Here is a 23,030-nt window from a genome sequence, read left to right as displayed (position 1 = left end):
TATCAGCCTCCTCCAAAAGGTCGGACGGTGCTGTCCGCACCCCAAGGCATACATATTCAGGATCCCAATCCTAGACCATCCCATCCTGACTCCCATCCAAACTGCCCGCCTTGGGATAATAAGCTCACCCTGATCGTAGACCTATGTGGCCATCGTGTTAGAATGTCACTGCCCCACCTGTGAGCCCCTGATTTCAGGGGACAAGGGGGCAGGAAACTATAGGGGGTAGGGGAAGTAAAAACAGTGCACCTACTTGGCCGAGAACCCGTGTAGCAAGAAGATGATGGTGCGGCATCCTAGGCGCCTCTTGGAGCAGCATGCGGGCGGCGTTGGGGACTGCAGCAGCAGCCCATGTGCTGGGCACATGGGCCCTTATATAGGCCTAGCCCAAGCCGGCCAGATCAGCCAAGGAATGGCCAACCCGGCTGGTCGGTTGGGGGCCCTACCCGGTCGGTGCCTAGATCAGAGAGCCGACTCCCTGGTCGGCCACTTTGAGAGGGCCTAGCCCTCCTATAAAAAGCCCCCCCACTCCCCCTCATTCCTCATCACCAGCACTGACAGCCAGCACCCGGGCAAGCGTGCAGGGAGAGAAGTAGACTCAGCTTTTGTGTCAGCATCTCCTTGCTGATTGTTGCTCACATCTTGAGCTTTTGTCAGCCCACTATTGTGGAGAAATATATCTGAGTTTGTCTCTATCTCTCTCTCTCTCTTTGAGTGTTGTATGAGCTGCGATCGGGAGTGTGAGGAGTGAGTGATTCTATCCTCTACTTTCCAACATGGTATCAGAGCGGGGTTTCCAGCTCTGGAACGGAGTTCCTCAACAAGAAGGTGACTCCAATCAACACTTAGGTTTCCTGCGGGTCAAGTTCTCTACTGCAAATTCAATTTTCAGTTTGTTGTTCGCTATTACAGCAAGGATGGAGGACAAGAATTCAACTGTTGCCTCTTCAGCCCCTTCTCTTGCTTCCTCCTCCCCCAGATTACTCTATTTCACCATCCCGAACTTTGGAGAGTCGGGGAAACTAGATGGGGTCCAACTACCCAATGTGGAAGGTGAAAATCCAGAGTCATTTAGTTGCTCGAAAACTATGGAAGTTGACAACGGGAGTGGAGGCAAAGCCGAAAGATCTATTGGACAACAAGGGGAAGATTCTCATTCCAGAAGATGGAGAGGAGCTTGAAAGTTGGGAAGAAAGAGATGCCCACTTTTCTTTTGGCTTTCTATTCATGGAGGGATTGCAGTGAACCTGTGGAGATCACGATTTGGGGCTGATCCCACTTGTCCTCGTTGTCATTTTGCATAGGAGTCAGTGCGACATTGCCTTTGGGACTGCAGTCAGGTGAGGACTGTTTGGAAAGGGGTTGCTCGGATACTTAGCATCTTTCACACTTCCCCTTTCTTCATGACTTGGGGCTCGGTCGCATGGTTATCTCTTACCGGGCCCGAGGTGTTTTATGAGGGTGAGCCTTCTTCTTGGGCACTCTCGCTCCGCCGGAAGGTGATAGAGCCCTGCTCTCTGCAGGATGTATCACTTACTCCCTTCAGAGCTTCTCATGTTTCAGTGGACATCTCTTGGGAGATTTTGGCTAGCATTTCCTCTTGGCACATTTGGAGAGCCAGATGTACTGAGGCCTTGGATGGCACCCAGATACACCCATCACAGGTGTTCACAGTTATTTGGACTGACACGATTCACACTTTGATAGCCATATGGGCTAGCATGCAAGGCTCTTCACGGGCAGCCTCTTCTAGAAGGACTATATTTCTTTGAGTTTGGAGGGGTTCTCCCTTTTTCTGGGAGGTTTCTACTGGATTGAGATGGCACTATCAGCCTCAATCCTTTCTTTTTGGCTCTTGAGCTTTTCGTGCATTGCATGATGTATCCTATATGGAGCTTGCTCTGACGGTTTTTCTTTAATACTTAATAGAAGTCTCTTTTTGCAAAAAAAAAAAAAGATATTGTTGGCTTCTTACCATAGTAAGCTTCATATGGAGTCTTGTCATCAACAACCTTGGTCTTGGTTATGTTGAGGATGTGAACGGCGGGCTTGTCCCTTGCCACGAGAGCCTTCTCGTTCGATTGAGTAAATAGCTTTTCCTGAGCCTCTTCCTGCAATAGTAAAGGGCCAAGGTGAGAGGCTTGGTCCTCTGTCTTGCAATGACCGTAGTCACGAAACTCTTGAAACTACGTGGTAGCTTGTGTAACGTCAGCAATGCTAGATAACTTGAGTCTACCTTTTGACCAACTGCTGACTTTTGTCAGATGGTCATGAACATTGTCCCCCTCATTCATATCCAGATTGTATAGTTGATGTTGAAGAAGCAAGATACGAGATGTGTTGTCAGTTTCATACGGATCCTTTAGAATAGCCCACACCTCTACAGACGTCTCAGCCATCTGAATGTGCGGAAGAACAGAGTCCGCCGTTGTTCCTATGGAGTAAGACCATCGGAACCAAGGCATTTGCCCTTATGAAGGGCAGAGAGAGCAGTCTTGAATTTTGTGTTGGTAAAGCGTGCATCAAGTGAACATAACATCGCTGGGGTGACCAACACAGGTAAACTCTGCCAAACTTCATCTCTAGCCACCTCTCTGGCCTGTGAGTTCAGATATGCGGAAAGTAGGGAGGTATAGAAAGCTGTCGCTAAATGCATGACGGTTCCCGGATGGGACTACAAAACGCCGTCAGAGTCAATAAGCTGCCTGACACTCTCTCTACTATGTCTGGGACCAAGTGTAGAGAAAAAGTGTTTATTGACTCTCCCTCCCATCTGTATCCAAAAGGACTCCCGTGCATGGAAGGCATACTCTGCTCTCTGATCAAGCAAGGTCTACAAGTGAGCCCTTGCCGCAGCAAGGCGCTCCTGTATCCAAGCAACTGATGGTCGTTTCTGCTCCTCCCTGTGTACGGCTGCCAACTGCCGACGGATACCAATCTCTCGCCTGAGTACCTCACCTCGCTGAGCACTAGCAACGGAGTGATAGAAGTCGTTGATACTGGCAAGTGCTATGGCCACATGTGAAGGACCGGCCCCCCCTGCATATGAGAAACCCAGATCTCCAACACTACCTCTGTGAGAGTCTCATCCGTTTATAAGGCGTCTGGGATCCTGATACTGTGAGACCGTCCTCTCAGATGAGGCTCCGAAATGGACAAAATTACCGGAAAATGGTCAGAAGTGGAAACACCGGGTGCAATGCAAACTGTCCCCCCTCTATCAAGAGCCCAATCACCCACATAGAATCTGTCAATCCGAGCATGGATAGGCATCTGCACCCTATGGTTCGACCATGAAAACAAAAGTGACTGAGACTCAACAAGAAATGCATCATCTGACCAAACATCTCTACCACTGAACCTGAACAAGAAGGCATCCCAGGCTGCTCTCTCAAGGGAGTGGATACCACCTTCTCTGCCCCCTTTCTTATCAGAAGGTGCCTCAACCATGTTGAAGTCACCTCCAATAATCCACGAATCTGCAATGTCAGCCCACGAGAGCAACTCTTTCCAAAACAAAACACCGTCCCCTCTGTTGTTCGAAGCATAAAGGTTGAGGAAACCAACCTTACGTCCGTCAATCAGAAGTAAAACCCACTGGGCCCTGGAGGGGATTATGGTACCATGTCCAATGACCAGAGGGAGAATAGAGTCTGAAACTGAAATGCATGTACCTCCTGTGGTTCCCAAGGCAGGAAGCCAAAAAGTCCGGCCTGAAAGCAACTTACCTGAATTGGAGCAATCTCTGATATCCAGTTTGTGTTCCTGAAGAAAAAGAATGTCTAGGGATCCACCTGAAACACCTGGATGGAGCTGATTCCTGATCAGTTGTCTGCGACGGCGATGAGGGATGCCTCCCAATCCCTGTATATTCCAACTGGCTATCCTCATCGGCGGGAGAAAGTGGGTTGGAATACCTTACCCGACCTGGTGGCGAAAACAGAAACCTCTACCGGAGCAGACCTCCTGCCATACACACGAGGTCCAAGGGGAGGAAAGTCCACAGGTGAGAGAGAGAAGGATCTCTCAAGAGGGATGCCGATAACTAGCTCTCCAAAAGTAGAGGGTACAAAATCATCATCTGGGAGGCTAGAGAGGTCCTCCAAAGCAGAAAAAGAGTTCCGATGAGCCAATCCTGGGGAGGGGGTACAAAGGATTCCTACCGAAGCAGGAAGAGAATGTAAAACCCCCTTCCCTCTGTCCAAGGAGGGAGGCACCTGTACTGGATCCTGATCAAAAAGTGGTGCGGACAAGGTGCCAACAACCTGCGCTGCTGAGGAAGGTACAGCCTGAACCAAGGGTGGAGTCGAACAAGGCCCCTGAATAGTAGTCTCCTTCTGAGGCTCCAAGGGGGTAGCCTCCGAAGAGGTGGAGGAGTGAACTAAAGTAGAGGGCCTAGCAGCGACCGGAACCCACCGTGGGCTAGGGGTAGCCTCCGAAGAGGTGGAGGAGTGAACTAAAGTAGAGGGCCTAGCAGCAACTCTTTCCAAAACAAAACACCGTCCCCTCTGTTGTTCGAAGCATAAAGGTTGAGGAAACCAACCTTACGTCCGTCAATCAGAAGTAAAACCCACTGGGCCCTGGAGGGGATTATGGTACCATGTCCAATGACCAGAGGGAGAATAGAGTCTGAAACTGAAATGCGTGTAAATCGTCTGGTTCCCAAGGAAGGAAGCCAAAAAGTCCGGCCTGAAAGCAACTTACCTGACTTGGAGCAATCTCTGAAATCCAGTTTGTGTTCCTGAAGAAAAAGAATGTCTAGGGAACCACCTGAAACACTTGGATGGAGCTAATTCCTGATCAGCTGTCTGCGACGGCGATGAGGGATGCCTCCCAATCCCTGTATATTCCAACTGGCTATCCTCATCGGCGGGAGAAAGTGGATTGGAATACCTTACCCGACCTGGTGGCGAAAACAGAAACCTCTACCGGAGCAGACCTCCTGCCATACACACGAGGTCCAAAGGGAGGAAAGTCCACAGGTGAGAGAGAGAAGGATCTCTCAAGAGGGATGCCGATAACTGGCTCTCCAAAAGTAGAGGGTACAAAATCATCATCTGGGAGGCTAGAGAGGTCCTCCAAAGCAGAAAAAGAGTTCCGATGAGCCAGTCCTGGGGAGGGGGTACAAAGGATTCCTACCGAAGCAGGAAGAGAATGTAAAACCCCCTTCCCTCTGTCCAAAGAGGGAGGCACCTGTACTGGATCCTGATCAAAAAGTGGTGCGGACAAGGTGCCAACAACCTGCACTGCTGAGGAAGGTACAGCCTGAACCAAGGGTGGAGTCGAACAAGGCTCCTGAATAGTAGTCTCCTTCTGAGGCTCCAAGCTACCCCGAAGAGGTGGAGGAGTGAACTAAAGTAGAGGGCCTAGCAGCGACCAGAACCCACCGTGGGCCAGAGATCGTGTGGGGTGCCGAAGGGACTCGAGTAGCCCTAGGAGAGGGGGGAGCCCCTGTCTGAGGCCGTGTCTGTGGAGCGGTAGGTCCTGCTCCAACTCTCTGTCGTAAGCTAGTACGAGCTAGTTGCTTTGTGGGCCTCTTTTTCTTCTTTGGACAATCTCTAGCGAAGTGCCCCGAGGATCTGCAAATCTTGCACTGGTCGTGCCGACCTGCAACCTCAAATCTCTGGCCGAAGAAAGACCCATCGGGTCGCTGTAGCATGATGTGGTCATCTGAAATATTGGGGTCCTGGACAATGACCCTAACCCTAGGTACCCCGTCCATCCTGACCGCCTCAGCAACCGAAGAGGGCTCGCCAAGGAGAGGGGGGATCTCTGCCACCACACCAAACCTCTCGCCAATAACTGAAAGAAGCCGGTGATAAACTGAGGGAAGACCAGGGAACCTGATGAAAACAGAAACTCCCTGCTTGTCCTCTTCAACTGAGTCAAATCCCAGTTGAAAAGGAAACAAAAAGATCCTCATGTAGCCTAGAAGTAGAAACCCGGCATGTAGCAGGTCTCTTGTGACATCTGGGGAATCTAGGCACACCTGAAAGAAACCCCGTCCCAACAAACGAACATCCTTGAGGTGGGGGGCGAGGTCCTGAGGAAGCGCCGCCAGCATCCAATCTCTAGCTTGTGACCTGGAGGGGTGTGAGCCATGAAGCGTGCGAAGAGAGTCGTGGAACACTCATGCTCCAAATCCTTTTGCAACTGCTGCAGCTCGTCTTTTGAAAAAGTGATAGTTCTCGCGGCCGGTGTGAGCAGAGACGGATTGACTGAATGGGAACCCATTCGTCAATCGAGGTATATTGGCCGATTCAAACACAAAAAATAAAAACTCCGTCCGCTTTCCTGAAACCCAGGAGACCCCTATAAGAGAATAGGGGTACTCCAGATGAAGGAGTGGGTGAAGAAGAAGGGAGAGAGAAGAAGAAACCAAGGGGAGACAGCGGCAGCAAGGCGGAGGAGGGGAGAGGAGGGGAGGATAGAGGAGAGGAGGAGTGGAGGAGAGGGGGAGAAGAGGAGTAGAGGAGAGGGGAAGGAGAGAGGAGGAGGAGGAGATGGGAGGAGAAGCAAGGAAGAGCAGGGGGAGAGAGGAGGGGATAGGCTGCAGCGCGGGGGGGGGGGGGGGGGGGGGGGGGTGGGGGCGGGCAGCAGCAGGTGCGGGGGGGGAGCAGCAGCAGGCGCGGGGGGGGAGCAGGCTGCAGCGCAGGGGGGGGAGGCTGCAGCAGGTAGGAGGGAGGGGCAGCGCGCAGGGGAGAGGGCAGCGCAGGGGAAGGGGGCAGTGCGGGGGAGAGGGCAGGTAGGAGGGGGCAGTGAGGAGGGAAGGGAGGGGGCAGCGAGGAGGGAGCAGGAGGAGCAGCAGGGAGCGGGGAGAGAAGCAGCAGGAGGAGCGGGGAGAGGAGCAGCAGCAGGGAGGAGGAGCAGCAGGAGGGAAGGGAGGGGGCAGCGAGGAGGGGAGCAGGAGGAGCAGCAGGAGGAGCGGGGAGAGGAGAGTAGCAGTCGAGCAGGGAGAGGAAGGGAGCATGAGGAGCGGGGAGCAGCAATATCTCATTTACGGATTTTCGGTTCTAATGCATTTGTTCATGTGCATAAAGATGAGCGGACGAAGCTTGATTCCCATAGCCAAAGATGTATCTTTGTGGGATACAGTGAAGAATCCAAGGCCTATCATCTTTTCGACCCGGAAAAGAAGCAGATCCTTGTCAACAGGGACGTGATCTTTGAGGAGTCAGAGCCACAGCCTGCAAAAGAGGTTCATGAACTTCCGTCATTTCCCCTACCCAAGGTCACCATCCAAGAGGTGGACACAACTAAAGACCCCAAGGAGGAGAAGGAGAAGCATGTTGTTTCAGAACCAACTCCCAAGGCAACTCCAGCAAAGGCCCCTCCATCCATGAAGAAGCTACCTCATTGGTATTTGAAGACTTTAGCAGACTCACGGGTCACGGCCATTCCTGAGAGTAGTTCCAGAGTGTGGCGATCTCAACGCAACATGAAGACTCCCTCTGTGAACTACGCTATGGTGGCTCAGCTTGAGGAGCCCCGTTCCTTCCAGGAAGCAAAGGATATTCCAGAATGGCAGGAAGCCATGCAAGCAGAGATGGATGCCATTTTAAAAAATGACACCAGGAATTTAGCGCCTAAACCGACCAAGCGGAAGGTAATTGGGACTAAATGGGTGTACAAGCTTAAGTTCAAGTCAGATGGAAGCTTGGACAAGTACAAAGCGAGATTGGTAGTGAAAGGGGTGGTGAAAGGCTATGCACAGTCAGAAGAACTTGACTTCGACGAGACCTTCACCCCCCCAGCCAAGATGGTGACCATTCGTACAGTCATTGCCTTGGCTGCTCATCACAGTTGGCCTATTTTTCAGATGGACGTCAAGTCTGCATTTTTTAATGGAAACCTGCAAGAGGTATATGTGGCACAACCACTAGGATTTCAGATTCCAAGATCCGCGTCAAAAGTTTGCAAACACAAGAAGGCCTTATACGGGCTGAAACAGGCCCCCAGAGCATGGTACCAACGGATAGATGTTTTCTTTCAGAAGATCGGGCTCCAACGGAGTCCATCAGAGGCAAATCTTTATCTCAACACAGAGGGGGATTTGCGGCTAGTATTGATTCTATATGTGGATGACCTCATCATTACAGGGGATCACACGAAGAAGATTGCTCAGATCAAGAGACTTCTCATGGAGGAGTTCGAGATGACGGACTTAGGCCTAGGGAGGGGGGGAAGGGGGGCAGGTGGTGAGGATGACCATAGCAAGAGTGGCGAAGAGGGGAAGGGGGGGTAGCTTGGGAGTAGGGGGAGGGCATGGAGAGGGAGAGGGGTCTAGAGGGGGAGGGAGGCAGGAGGAAATAAGGACAGTCACAGGTCCGCCCTGCTGATCAAGCACACCTAGGCTCTAAATCCCCTTCTCCTCAACCGCTGCCGAGCTACCCTCCGCAGCTTCTGCCATCGTAACCTCAGGAGCTCTTGAGGCATGCTATTGACGCAAGGGTGATTGTGGTCATTGTACCTCCACTAATGGAAGATCACTTGGCTGAACCGTGGTGCTTGATGGGGAGCCAAACAAGGGCTTTTGCGTTGCTCCTCCACGGGTGCCTCTCTCCCCCTACGTCTAGCATGTTGCCTGCAGTGCTTTCGAGCCAATTTGCTTCGTATCTTTTTCTTTTTTCCCACCTAGGTCCACTCTCCCTCTGAAGGTGTCACCCAGGGGATTTGGGACTCCTGTTGCTCCTGTCTGAGGGGGTGTTGGGCCCTGGCCTACTAACTCTACTTGTCCTGTGGGGGTGGGGAGGGAGGAGTTTGTCCCTGACCACCAGGGCAATTTCGGGCTAGATGGCCCATCTACTTGCATAAACCGGAGATCTCCACTCTCTAACGAAGTGTACCCCCCTCGAGGGTCTCGAGGACAATCAAAACTCTGGGAAGGACTCCGGGCTCTCAACCGCCAATCAGATCCTAGAGACCCGACATCTGCTGAAGCTGCCGAATCTGACGGAGACTCCAGCACCGTGCCAAATGCTCTACCAATGGAGGGAAGGATGGCTGTGTATTCCTTTGGAAGCCTCGGGAAGCGGAGCGTCACTGGGAATCCGGGAGCATGGTGTGCCATGTCCATGTCCTCCACTACGAAGCCATGGTACCACGTGAAAAGGTACCTCCCAGATGTGGTCTCCTTCTAGTGTCAAGCTCGCCTGGATCCACTCTCTCACCTGTCTCCTTCGGGGAGTGAGGTCCACTATTCTGCCCACAACTTCCTTGTCCTGAAGTGACTGGACTGCATGCTACACCTATTGCTTGTCGCTAGAAAAAGGATAATCATAACGGCTATGAGATTCGAGGGTGTTGCCAAAGAGCCCCTCAAGCCAGACCAAGGGTCACCACCAATACTTTCTTTCTCCAAACAAGCAAAAAAACTCCAGCTAAGCAAGGAAAGGAAAAAAGAAACAAACAAAGAGCCACCTCGACGGTGGGCAAGGAAGCTGCCTCACCCCAAGGCTAGGGAGAGCCCTTCAAGAATGAGGTGCCTCAAAGAAACCCCTGCTACCCAAGCCCGAACACACCCAAGGCCTGAGGGTGAGACGAGAAGGGGTTGAAGGGCTGCAGAGGGTCCTTTGAAAAGGAAACGGGAGTGGAGAGAAGGAGAGAAGGAGAGAGAGGAGGTTGGGGAGGGAGGCAGAGAAGGAGGGCAAAATGGAGGTGGGGGGGAGAAGAGGAAGGAGACGGAGGGGGAGGCACAGGAGGAGGCAGAGAAGGGGAAGGAGGCATGGAGGAGGTGAAAGGAAAGGAGGCACAAGGGAGGTAGGAAGGGAGGCAGAAAAGGGGAGAGAGATGGGGCGGGGAAGGAAGCGAGGAGGGAGGCGAAGAAGATGGCAAGGAGGGAGGCAGAGGGGAGGCGGGAAGGGAGGAGGAGGAGGCAGAGGGACGGAGGAAGGAGGACGGCCAAGAAGGGGTAGAGGAGGAGGTGGAGTGGAGGTAGGGCTAGAGGCGGGAGATGGTGGGAGAAGAACATGAGTGGAGGCAAGGGGAAGGAGGGGGAAGGAGGCAAGAGGAGGTAGGAGAAGGCGGAGGAAGGAGGTGGCGGAAAGGAGACGGAAGATGGAGGGAGGGGGCGTGGGTAGCAGGAGCAACAAAGTGACTAGCACTTGGCCAATCCCTCTCACAAGAAAAGATGCATTGTTGGCACATGTGACAATAGAATCTTTTGTCCTTGCCACATTAAAAGAGAGATTGCAAGAAAAGAAAAATTGTGACTGCGCATCCTTTGCCTCTTGCTTCACACATACTACCCAAATAGTTGTTAGAGAAGTAGGCCTCGTAGAAGATCCAAGGGCTGCAAAAGGACAGGTAGCTTCACCCGCTCTGCCTTTTACTTACTTGACACGAGAAACACCGTGTCACATATTCACGAATATGCCTTTTCATCTTTGGCCAAAAGAAATCTCACTTCACGAGATCATACGTTTTGTCAACAATTGGATGTCTCACACAAGGGCTATCATGGCACTATCGAAAGACCCTCCACCTGAGATCCTTCTGACCAGATACAACTACCATGGCGTTATGTTTCAGCATACCATCCGTTATGGTATATCTCACATAAGTTTGGCCTCTTCTAAATGCTAGGCCATCTCTTTCCCCGTGTTTAATCAAATTAGCCTTGGGCCAAAGGCCCTAGACAAACTCATCCATGGTCATCAGAACACTCTCAGATACCATGAAACTCGTATTGTGCATAATGCGTGACAACGCATCAACCTTATTCTCCGTCCTCTTCAGTACCAAATCTTCATATTAAACTCCAGTATGAGGTTTGCCCCCCTAGCTTGGCAGCCACTCAAGTCAGGTTGTTTACATCCTTTTGTTGTTTGATCCGCCACCTATCCACTGCCTCAATAAACATACGGGTGGCCTCGCGGATTTTCTTCATGTCATTTCTGATGTCACAAATGGTGGATGCTTCATCCCCTTTGTGTAACCAATCCTCAATGACATCTCAACTACCGTCCGTCATCCGACCAGCATACTTTTCCGGTCTATAGTGGGCAATATTAGGTATTTTAGCCTTCACAAGCTCGACTGCACGTACATTGGTTTCAAGCTCCATAGGAGACTTTCCTTTCTCCTCTCTAGATGGTCTCGCAAATAAATTTTGAACCATCCTCCTAAACTCAGATTGCCCTACATTATCATTTAAGTGCTGAGTCATTATTTGTTATAAGGCATCCTTTGACAATGCAATCCTACCTGACAATGTATCGGCCACAGGGCGCAACACTTGCTATGCTGGCCAGACTCCCGATTCTACGGGATCCACACGTGAGGCTTCTTCCTCAACTTCCATTGCAACAGCTTTCCCCTTATCCATAGAGTTTCAAAGGTTTTTTTTGTTAATACACTCCAGAAAGTGAAATAACAGCTTGAATAAACCAGAATTCTAAAACCCTTTTGTATACAAGCACAATCTAAAACTCCCAAAACTGTGAATTTGTAACACTATAAATTCACGTCCACCACAAGAAGTGTCCTCTCCCTATACTCGGGAAATATCTGTGAAGTATCCCAAATCTCTCTAACATCAAAGCCTTGTGACATGGTATCTTCTCCTAATCTAAGGAATTCACTGCAATCCAAAATAACTGCAACTACTAAAGCGCACAATTGGAAAGCTCCAATGATTTTAACCTCAGCCAACTGAATTTTAAAAAAGATAGAGAGCTCCCTGGTAAATCAACATGTGGTTGTTTGGCACGAGGGAAATCCAAGTCAATTGATCTTGGCTTTCTTTGTATTGTCTCTTTGTCTTCTACTTGCCCTCTCTTTAATTCTATTGCACATTCAAATCTTGGACAGCTGTGGATAGCACATCAGGCCACGAGCAGGCTACAATGCTTGGCTCCTTGGTGCGATGAATAGCAAGCCTATAGTTTCTGAGCAATGGGACCTCGGGCAGCGATGACAATTAGGCAACGATGACGAGCAGCAACCCAGCTTCCCAAGGCTCTGATACCAAATGAAAAGCGCAAAACAAATATCTCCACTACCGAAAGTCAGCACGATCAAAGAAAAGCTACCATCCAATTCAAATTCAATTCCATTCGTGTGGTTACTTCTACAAACCCCCAGTTCCCTAGATGAGTCTAGATTGCCACATGTCCAATTTATAAAGCCTTCTTTGGATGCGCCCTTTACCCCTTCTTGGGATACCTTTAACTCACTGGTCCCTAGGCACAATTCACAAGTAGGAGCACCTAGGCCTTTGGCCTTTCGACTCACCTAGTCATGTAATCACCCTCACCAACGACCTAGACATTAAACTTCTTGACCATACATATAAAGCGCAATCCAAATACAATACAAATTTCAGCTACTTAAACATTAATGTCGACTGACCCTTTCGAGGCCATATTATCTCGGCTTGAGCATAATATTAGTACCATATATGGGCCAGCCTTTGGGGCTAGCAAAGGCCCAATAAATGGGCTTGAAATGGGAGGCAGAGAGACTTCTATGAGCCTGAAAACAGTCAGCCAAGACAGGCCTGTTGGATAGGAAAAGAGGGCACAGGCTAATCGACTAGTCTGTTGAGGATTAGCAGGTAGGGCCAGCAAGGACGCCATTAGGTTGACCTATCCAAAAGGCTTGGTCGGCCCACATGTCGGGTGGGGGCAGCAAGCCCTCTACCTATAAAAAGGGCGCCTAGGCGTTAGAAATGTTTATATTCCCCAAGACAGTGGCCAAGTTATATAGTAAGGGCTAGGGGCACACTTTTTCCCTTTATTAAGGGGCTTTTTACCGATAACCTCAATTAGAGGTTGAGTCAATGGGTGAACTAGTCACCACATCTTTTGACCCCAATTAGGGTCCATTACCCTCCTCAGCCAGTCTCACTACGCCCACTCTCCACATGTCCCCTCACCATTCTCCACTTGCTTGAGGGCTGGACATGCATTTCAAGGGCCTGTTTTGCTGTTTTCAAGCTGTTCCACCACTTCCGGGATTGTTTGAGGATTGTCAAGACTTCTCCGTACTGTTTTGAACCTATTTCAGGCAGTATTGTGCAAGGATAACCCATATTGTGCACTCAGTTGGGGAACTTGCTGTTTTTACAAAACAGAGATATGAATCAGTCATTTATTGCTTGCTAAGGCAAGGATACTTGAAAGGGAGCACTCACAGTTTGTGGGAGATAATTTACAGTCCTTGTTTGGCCTCTTTTTTATGGCAACTACCATATCTAGACCTGATTCCCGGACTATTGGTTGAACATAGAGCAAAAACACACTCCCACCCTTACTTCATTGCGCATTGGGTCAGCTCCCGCCGTCTTCACCCATCATGCGTTTATTTCCTTGAGAGGAATTGGGCATGATGTCACGATGACAAAGTTCCTAACACCCTCTTGCAATGACAATGTCACGATGTACAAGGTAAACATCAATCACCAAACGGATGTAAGTTCAAAGCTTCGCAAAAAGCCTGAAACTTTGGACGAGGTGAAAAGATCTGCCACACTCTATTGTATAGGGTAGAAGACAAGGCTAATATCCCATGCATGTTCCCTGACATAGTGATAATGAAATTCAATATGTCTTGTATGAGCATGAAACACAGGATTCCGCGCAACAGCAATGGCACTCTAATTGTCAATAAGAATCGGAGTAGGCTCATTCAATGATGCATGAAGATCGGCCAATAAACACCACAGCCATCACACACGACTATGGTTGTGACGGCTGCCTTGTACTCATCAACCTCACAAGATGAGATAGCCGTTTGTAGTCAATCACACTTGACCCTTGTGGGTTTTTACATGTGCAGCCTCCCATGTCCTTGAAAAAGGGAGAGCGATTGCATATTCAAAGTCTGAAGCATCCACATAAGATGATCAACTGTTTTCCCATGAGAGTGGCTTCTCCTACATCTTAAGATGCCTCTCCATACTTCTTTCTTCACTATCTCGTGATATGCTACCATTGTTTTTGTGTAACGGAGATTGCAGGGGCACAAAATAGCAAACTGCCATGCCTATATTTTCTTCCCATGTTTTGATTTCTAGCCACAATTATTATTTATGTGGGTCTTCTTTTATTTTCCTGACTCGGTTCTCCCATTCTTTGTTGATGTAGCATGCTATCCCCCCAAAACATCTTCCTCCTATTAGGCCTTTTCTAGTGACCATTTGCCTACATTCCATGCTTAGATCTCAACGGTCTGGAGTCCCTACGCATTGTTACCCCCTCCTTTGCCCTTTTCTATAATGACTACCTTCCCATTCTTTACATATGCCTTTTTGCCCTCTTTTTTTGTATCTTTGATCATGGGAGTATTAGCTTTGCATGAGGTCTTCATTTATCTAGATAGAGTGGCACTTCAGATGGTGCGTGTGATTAAGCACTTTGAGTCTGCATTGTGCATCTTGGGACACAATTATATGCCTTGGTCTGACGCTTTTCCTTCCTACCCTAAAGGCAGCTTGCCATTGGATTGCAGAAATGGTGAGGTTGTAAGAAAGGACAGGATGGAGCAAAGAGAGGGTAGAAACTGAGGGAGTATGGGCAGGAGAGAGTGATAAGGAGAGTCAAGTGGAAGCAGAAATATTACAAGTGCTGTTTATAAAAGAACAAAATGTAAAGGAGTTACCCTTTGTGGTAAAAGTTAGGCCCCATACACGTTTGTGATAAAAATTGCACCATTAACACAGTAGGCCTGACCATTACCCAATGTGGCCAAACTTCGCAAGTTATGACAATAAATAGTTTGCACACAAAAAAACTTCTTTAAGGATTGCTCATAAAATTGAGCATCAAAAGGCACCTGAATAACCTAACTTGAAATGCATAACACTGTTTTAGGGTGCCACGTGATCTCCATGCTAGAAATTGAACAGTTGTACTAACTCAATCTTTCACTGTGTTTTACCTCTTGGTCAGATTTTTCATTTTCGAACTTCGGATAAAAAGTTGCTCGTAGTCGAGCTTGAGCAAGAGCACCTTTGATTTGACTAATCTTCTGCTCAGACTCATCATTTGAAACTTTGAGCTCTCTTTGATGCTCAGTTTGTGCAGCAATACCAGCCTTTGTATTGAGTTCTGCTGCGGAGAAACCTTGAGCTTTGGGAATACACTTAACTTTTGGTCCAGAGCTCCCTTGACCCAATACCTCTGTGTCCTCTGCCCTTAAACCACCGGAAGAACCACCAGTAAAAAAGCTGGAAGACATGATACTGGAATTCAGAAGTGCATTGGAGACCAATCCCCCAGAATTCCTGCTGAAGGCACTAGCGTTTGCCTTGGAGATGCCTTTCACTAATCTGTTGTTCTGCAAAACTTGCTTTGGGATTCCTTTCCACTGACCTCTGGTTTCTCCTCTTCCCTGGAAAAAAGCATTAACACAGTAAATATCCACAGCCAGTCAAAGCTCATAGAACCTGACGATTAGCTTCCTTACACTGTCGCTTTCTGTTAACACAAAATTGGGCATGAAGAACAATACATTCTACTTCTACCCACTGTCCTATAGTAGACATAAAGCTCGCATGAAATGCAGTAATACAACAGCCAACTAAGCATCCCCAAGCAATCAGACCATGGACTTCTTTACACTTGCAAATCCTCTTCAACTTCAGCTGCAAATAACCGTTAGAAACCAAGAGAGTGAGAGAGCAGGAAGCAAGAGATCTGAACGTAGTGTTTGCAATAGAAGAAGTGACTGTTACAAGAAGTGGGATGGGTTTTGTCTAAGTGACAAAACCTTATCCTTTACTAACCGCAGTTAGTGAACTAGGGGGAAAAACCTCTAAATGAGGGAAAAGTACCCCTGACCTACTTATTACATTACATTGGGCACTGCTGAATTATAATAATAATTCTAACACCCCCCTGTAGTGCCAATGTCATGTACAAGGAAATGATCAATCACCAAAAGGAGATAAGTTGATGGCACTGCGAAATGCCTCAAACTTTTCACGTGGAAGTGCTTTGGTGAAGATGTCTGCAACATTGTCATGTGTTGACACATAGATCATACTGATCTCTCCTGCATGCAACTTCTCTCTGACATAGTGATAGTGAACCTCAATGTGCTTCGCTTCGTGCGAGCATGAAACACAGGATTCTTTGCCACTGCTATAGCACTCTGACTATCACTGAGAATCGGAGAAGGACCCTCCAATGAAAGATGAAGATCAGCAAATAAACGACGCAGCCAAACACATTCAACTGTCGCTGTGAAAGCTGCCCTGTACTCAGCTTCACATGAGGAGGTAGCCACTGTAGACTGTTTCTTGCTCAGCCAAGAAATGCAAGCATGTCCTAGAAAGAAACAATTTCCACTAGTGGACTGCCTAGTATCATAGTCTCCAGCCCAATTTCAGTCACTGTAAGCATGCATCTGCAAGTCACCCCCCTTGGGAAACATCAAGCCAAAAGACTTTTATCCTTCATGAGGACATGGGACTGCTCATTATTTTTTCATTTGACCCCTTTTGGGATGTCGTGGCATTTTAGACCACCTCCATGGCTTTTTAGCCACATTGTTGAGGCTAGGGATAGAGTACTTTCTCTCCCACTTGTTGTATGATTCGTTTTGAATGGAATATATCACTTTTTCGAAAAAAAGACTTTGTACCTTGCAAGTAATGGAAGATGCGTTTTACAGCCCGCCAATGCATAATCTTTGGGCTGTGCATATACTTGCTCACCTGAGAAACTGAAAACTGAATATCAGGTCGTGTATTGCAGAGATAAATGAGGCATCCAACAGCCTGACTATAGAGTGTGACATCAATTGATTCACCCGCATCATGCATTGTAAGCTTCAGCCCCGGCTCCATGGGAGTGGACATAGGCTTGCAATCATGCATGATGAATCTGTCCAAGAGCTTTTGAACATACTTGGACTGAGACATAACAATGCCACGTTTCTCTTGAATAAACTGGATCCCCAAAAAGAAATGTAACAAGCCCAAGTCTGACATATCAAATGTAGCTTTCAATTGGGCCTTGAAATCTACAATTACTTCCTCATTTGATCCGGTGAGCAGCATGTCATCTACATAAAGAATGATGACTAGAATATCGCCCCATCCTTCTTGATGTAGAGGGTGCTCTCAGTTGGACTATTGTGCAGCCCCTTGCTGGTCAGATAGGCATCAATTTTGGCATACCATGCACGTGGGGCTTATTTCAGCCCATACGAAGCTTTATTCAGCTTGCATACCTTAAGTGCATTTTCTGAAATTTGAAAGCCCGGAGGTTGTTTGACATAAACCTCGTCCAACAAGTCTCCATTAAGGAAAGCTGTTTTGATGTCCAACTGATAAACATTCCATTCAAAATTTGCAGCCATGGCTATAACTGACCTGATGGTTGTCATCCTGGATGTAGGAGAAAAGGTCTGCTCATAATCTATGCCCTTTTTTTGAGCATATCCTTTTGCAACCAGCCTTGCCTTGTACCGATCAATGGATCCATCTCGTTTTCTTTTGACTTTGAAAACCCACCGTGTACCTATGGCATTCTTACCTGGTGGCAAATCCACAACATCCCAAGTCTGATTTTTATGAATGGACTGCAACTCATCGTGCATGGCATTCATCCAATGCATATTATCTTTTGCTTCTTCAAATGTCTCAGGCTCCTCCTCATCAAGAAGAGTACCTGCATAAGCTGATTCAACTGAATGAGCTCCCTCCATGTGCCTTACTGCACTACGAGTTCTGCCAGGCAATGGAGCTTCAAGCCTACTCTCCCTGAGAGTCTAAAGCAACCAATGCGGGACTGTTTTGGCAGCATGTATCTCTTGAATTTCTTGCCTGACAACTTCATCCACACCCTGAGGTTGTACCAATTCAGCTGGGGGCTGAATCTGTACTTGTGGAGCTGGCGGAGGTTGCTGTAAATTCTGATTTTCAGCAAGGGAACCAAATGCTATAGGAAGCATCCCCTCAAACTCATCATCTGAAGAGGCCGGAATCTGAAATTCAGCATTTGTATGTGCAGAATTTTCAGAGAATATGACATCTCTATTGACAAAAATCTTGCGTGTAGCAGGATTGTAGAGACGATAGCCTTTGCTTTGTGAACTATATCCCACAAAAATGCATTTTAGTGCCTTATCTGACAACTTGTGTCTGAACTCCACAGGCACGTGGGCATATGCAACACAATCAAAAACTCTGAAGTGGTCCACTGAAGGCTTTCTCCCATACCATGCCTCATAGGGAGTGATTGTCTTCAAAGCCTTTGTAGGAGCCCGATTTAAAATATAGTTGGCACACATGAGGCCTTCCAGCCAAAACCTGTGAGGCAACTTCTTACTTGTGAGCATGCATCTATCCATTTCCATGGTGGTGCGATTCTTCTGCTCAGCTTTGCCATTCTGTTGAGGTGTAAGCCTCACTGTAAGCTGATGCATAATACCTTTTTCTTTCAGAAATGTCTCAAATTCATGAGACATGTACTCCCCTCCTCGATCTGTGCGAAGTGTCTGCACCTTGAGTCCTGTCTCATTTTCAACCATAGCCACAAAGTGTTTGAAATGCGTAAACACTTTTGATTTTGACCATAAACCCAAGTGTAGTTGGTAAAGTCATCTAGGAATGTAACAAAATAGAGATAACCCCCAAAAGCAGGTGTCCTCATGGGACCGCAAACATTACTGTGAATAAGCTGCAATTTTCTTGTAGCTTTCACTCCACCATCCTTCTTGAAGGGAAGCCTATGCATTTTGCCAAAAATGCAACCTTCACATGCATGAGGAGGAGGCGACTCCAAAGGAGGTAATGCATCAATCATATCATGCCTCTGAAGTGTCATTAAGCTGCCATAGCTCATGTGCCCATACCTAGCATGCCACAACTCCGCATTGTGCATTGCAACAGTGGGAGTGCTAACTGACAGCAGCTGTTTATATGGACTGCTGCTGTACAGATGTACAGCTCAAGCTTCTTGCGTAGTATGGGCACATACGGAAGGTAGTACGTCGAACAGCTTTGAAGCTGTGTACTACCTAGCAACCAGCAGGCTGTGCGTACGACCAGGCGCAGATCTGTTGTACGGAAGTAGGTACGGACAGCACATGTACGGACTGGCACAGTACGAACGATGTGACGCAATGTAGTGGAAGACTGTACGGTAGAGGAGCGCAGTTTGTACGGCAAAGTGTACGGGCTGTACGGAATCAGTCCGTACGGATTGTACGGATGGACTGTACAGACGATGAGCTGCTGATGACGAACTGTACGGACGACGAGAAGGAAGAGCAGGGAGCAGGGTAGCTGGGCAAGGAAGCTAGGAGCAGGGTCTTGCTACTCTGATACCGAATGTTAGAAACCAAGAGAGTGAGAGAGCAGGAAGCAAGAGAGCTGAACGTAGTGTTTGCAATAGAAGAAGTGACTGTTACAAGAAGTGGGATGGGTTTTGTCTAAGTGACAAAACCTTATCCTTAACTAACCGTAGTTAGTGAACTAACTGTGGTTAGTGGGAAAAACCTCTAAATGAGGGAAAAGTGCCCCTAACCTACTTATTACATTACATTGGTCACTGCTGAATTATAATAATAATTCTAACAATAACAACAATAACCTAGTCAAACTTAGAGATGTCGTCTACAAGGAAAGTTTCTATAAAATCATATCCTACCCGAAAGTTCATAGGGACAGAAACTTGAATAAAGCCAGCGATTCCTGTAGAGCTGCTGACTGCTGACTTATACCAATCTAATAATTCTTTCTTTCTTTTTTCCTAAAAGAAATAAAGCTATTTAATAGTGGCTTGTTTTTAACACCATCACAATCAGAGAAGTACATGCCAATGTAAAGTTAATTCCAACCTTTGCATCAAAATGAATTGCAGACACAAATTCTTTTATTTTACAAGAAATTCCTCATTAAATTCAATACATGACTGCCATGGATAGTATGGACTTTAAAACTTCAACACCAGAAAATATTGATATAGGTCACATATGGGAGTTTAGACATATACCAAACAGATCTCAGTGCTGGAAAAAGTGATCAACCATGGAATTAGTTCAATAAATTACCCTTGGGTTAGGTGCTACTGGCAGCATTGACTGGAGATAGTGTGGAGTGTTCTACTTCTGTGAACTCAGCATTGTAATCACCCTGATTACTGACTTGTGCCCAGCCCCTTTGCTGAGCACGTTTCCCACAACAGTGAATGAATAAAAGTCTCAGCTCTCTCATCTGCTGTCTACTCTCTTGAGTGCATCTACAGTGTTTAGAAAGAGTTTCTGAGATCCTTCCGCTGCGTGTGGTAATGTTTGATTTTTTAGACCTCTATTCCGTGACATGGGATCAGAGCCAACATTGGAACTCATGTATTCACCCAGAAGGAAGAAGTCGGAAGGCGACCCCGATTCAAAGAAAGGTGTGCTGTGCTTATTTGCTTGATACAGCAAGATTTGCTTTCTTCTGCTGTAATTTTCAGAAGCGGTGTCTACTACCATTCCTATATACCTTTGTAAGACTAGAATAAGTCCAATCATACAAATTTAGATTTTCTGTTGTTCTAAAGACCAAAAATCTACACAAAAAATAAAAGAGAAAATGAAAGAGAAGAAAAAAGAGGTAAACAAAAACTTTTATGAAAAACAAAAGGAAGACATACTTAGCAAGCAAAGCAACATTTATGTCGTCATCAGTGCCCAAGCATAAGCAGCTATACTGGGTTCAGCAAGCATAGCCCAGTCTTCACTCAGGCTAGTAGCAGTAGTGGTACAGCAAGGAAACATCAGTCAAATATATTTCTCTGTTTTAAGAGAGGAAGCTTGCTGTAGTAATCTCACACAGCCGTAGCAACACTCAACCCTCTCCAATTCTCACTCATGCAAAAGGAACTGAATATTAAACCCACAAAGGACAACAAATAAATAAGGCAAAAGAACTGAGATGACTCCTCCACAAGGTCTAGGAAGATGGGCTGCAAACATGCAGCATGTGCTGGGATATGTAGAGCTCAACAAACTTAGATCTAAGCGGTGTCTACTACCATTCCTACTCCATACTGCTACTTCCACCACCATTCCTTCTACGCTTATTCCAAGTTTCGAAGAAGCAGGGAAGCTTGATGGGACAAACTATCCCATAAGGAAAGTCAAGATCCGGAGCCGTCTTGTGGCTAGGAAGCTATGGAAAGTCACAACGGGGCTTGATCCAAAGCCCAAGGACATCAAGAATGCTTCAGGAAAGAGTATGATGGCTGTAAATCCAGGCGAGCTTGAAACATGGGAGGACAAGGATGCCCAAGCTCTTACACTAATCATATCGAGAACATTCTGTTGGAATGGTCACCTCCTATTTTGTAAGCCCCCATATGAGGAGAGCATTAGGGAGGTAGACCTGAAGATATTGGGGTTGTCACATGAGCAGCACATGAGCTGCCATGTGGGCAGCTGTCAAAGCAAAGGGCAGGCGTACGGCCTGCAACAGGGCCCTGTGAAGGTCGCACTTACATCAGCAGGGTACAGCCCCACTGTGCGGGGCTGTACGGAGGATTCTTTGATGGAGAGCAGGACTGCTGGAAGCCTGACAGAGGGTGGGACCTGCAGTAGCCAAAGGCACCTGCATGGCAGGGCCTTTGGGCCTTGTATGGAGCCTGCAACAAGGCTGGAACAGGGCCAGCAGAAGGGCAGAGGCCTGCGCCTATGGTGGGCTGCCACGTGGCCAGGCGGGTTTGTGGAACAGCCCCCAAACCAAGTCGGTTTACAGACTGGGAGGGGGCAGACTGGTCGGCCCTACCAGGTCGGTCCATTTCAAGGCCCCTTGGGCCAATATAAAGAGGCCATTGGGCCTCATTCAATCATCACTTGGAGCAGTCCTCAGGTCAGCAGACAGGAGCAGCAAAGAGGGAGCCTTTAGGCCTACAAGCAGGAGGACAAGGTGACCTAGGAGAAGCTGCAGACTGAGCTAGAGTGGCAGCCCACCTAGGCTGGCTCTCGGACAGCAAGGTGGAAGGGGTCTAGGCAGAGTCTACATATGCTCGAGGTGGAGCACGTGGGCTCAGATATCTAGAAGTGCCAAGCTTGTAGTTGAAGAACCTTTTGGTATTGTATCCTGTCCTAGTTTCTGGATGGACGGAAATATAAAGTGTTGCTTCTATATTGTCTCTCAGCATTGTCTATTTACTGGCTTGCACATCTATGCACATAAGTTAAGAAGTTTGTGATTCCACACCCCACATTACACTGCGCGAGCTCCTAGCGATACTATCAGTCTTCCGCTGGGTCATTTCTAACACATTCCACATATTCAGGCAGCTGATACGTTTGGCAAGCATGCACGGCTCTGAAGGACTTGTACGAGACAGACAACAAGTCCAAGATCCTAGCTCTTCAACATTAGTCGTAACAGGGAAGAAGGGGATCAAGTACATGACCATCTCATGAAGGTGAAGGTGAAGATGAAGGTGAAGGTGGTGAGAGATTAGCTGGCATCAGTTGGTGAAGAAGTGGACCCAAGCCAGCTAGCATTGCTAGTGTGTGGGATGCTTCGAACCTCTTCTGTAATGATTGTACTTCGGTTTTGGATGTTTGAAGTAAGGTTGCCCCCAATTGTTTCATCATTATGTAGATATCAACACTAGCGTACATCTTTTAAGACAACAATTAAGACACTTGAAGTGTGCCTTTACAGAAGAAAAGTATATAAAAGAAAGAAAGAAAGAAAGATGTATTAACGTCTCTGGAAGGCCTCGCGGGCCTATGAGACAAAGTACAATCAAGAAAGTACTCGTACAAGCCACTGTGGGCTGAGGCAAAGGGCTCACTAAGGCCCTTGCTGAGTGCTAAGCTAATAATCTCAAAAATCTCAAGCACTCAAAGCTAATACATATCCAGGCGCCACGGTGGCTCTCCAAATGCGAAGATGTCTCATATATGTGTCTATGGAATCGTCTCTCGCTAGGATAGGGAGGTGTGGTCTCAGTGATCTCTGTATCCATTAGCCATATCAAGAGTAACACCCCAGCTCAAACGGTCTCCTTTGAGTAAGGCAAGGATGGACTGGACCTTTATCGTACATGCTCTTGTCAACCTATGCATCGCGCATG

The 23,030-nt window shown here is 47.7% G+C and overlaps 1 protein-coding gene across 1 annotated transcript in view; it reads right to left on the bottom strand.

Annotated features, from left to right (window-relative positions):
• LOC147903782 (tRNA ligase 1-like) overlaps nucleotides 1–23,030 on the bottom strand; it is a 253,182-nt gene that overhangs the window by 213,706 nt on the left and 16,446 nt on the right. Inside the window, exon 2 of the mRNA XM_087401184.1 lies at nucleotides 14,881–15,333. Coding sequence (XP_087257310.1) covers nucleotides 14,881–15,333 — 453 coding nt within the window. The remainder of the gene's footprint in view (nucleotides 1–14,880; nucleotides 15,334–23,030) is intronic.

The sequence above is a fragment of the Dipteris shenzhenensis genome, chromosome 3 (genome assembly GCF_047967505.1).
Source record: "Dipteris shenzhenensis isolate YYH24624 ecotype China chromosome 3, Dip_SZ_1.0, whole genome shotgun sequence".
In the NCBI taxonomy this organism is placed as follows: domain Eukaryota; kingdom Viridiplantae; phylum Streptophyta; class Polypodiopsida; order Gleicheniales; family Dipteridaceae; genus Dipteris; species Dipteris shenzhenensis.
Note: the sequence above shows the minus strand (reverse complement) of the source record. Positions and strands in the feature narration are given on the sequence as shown.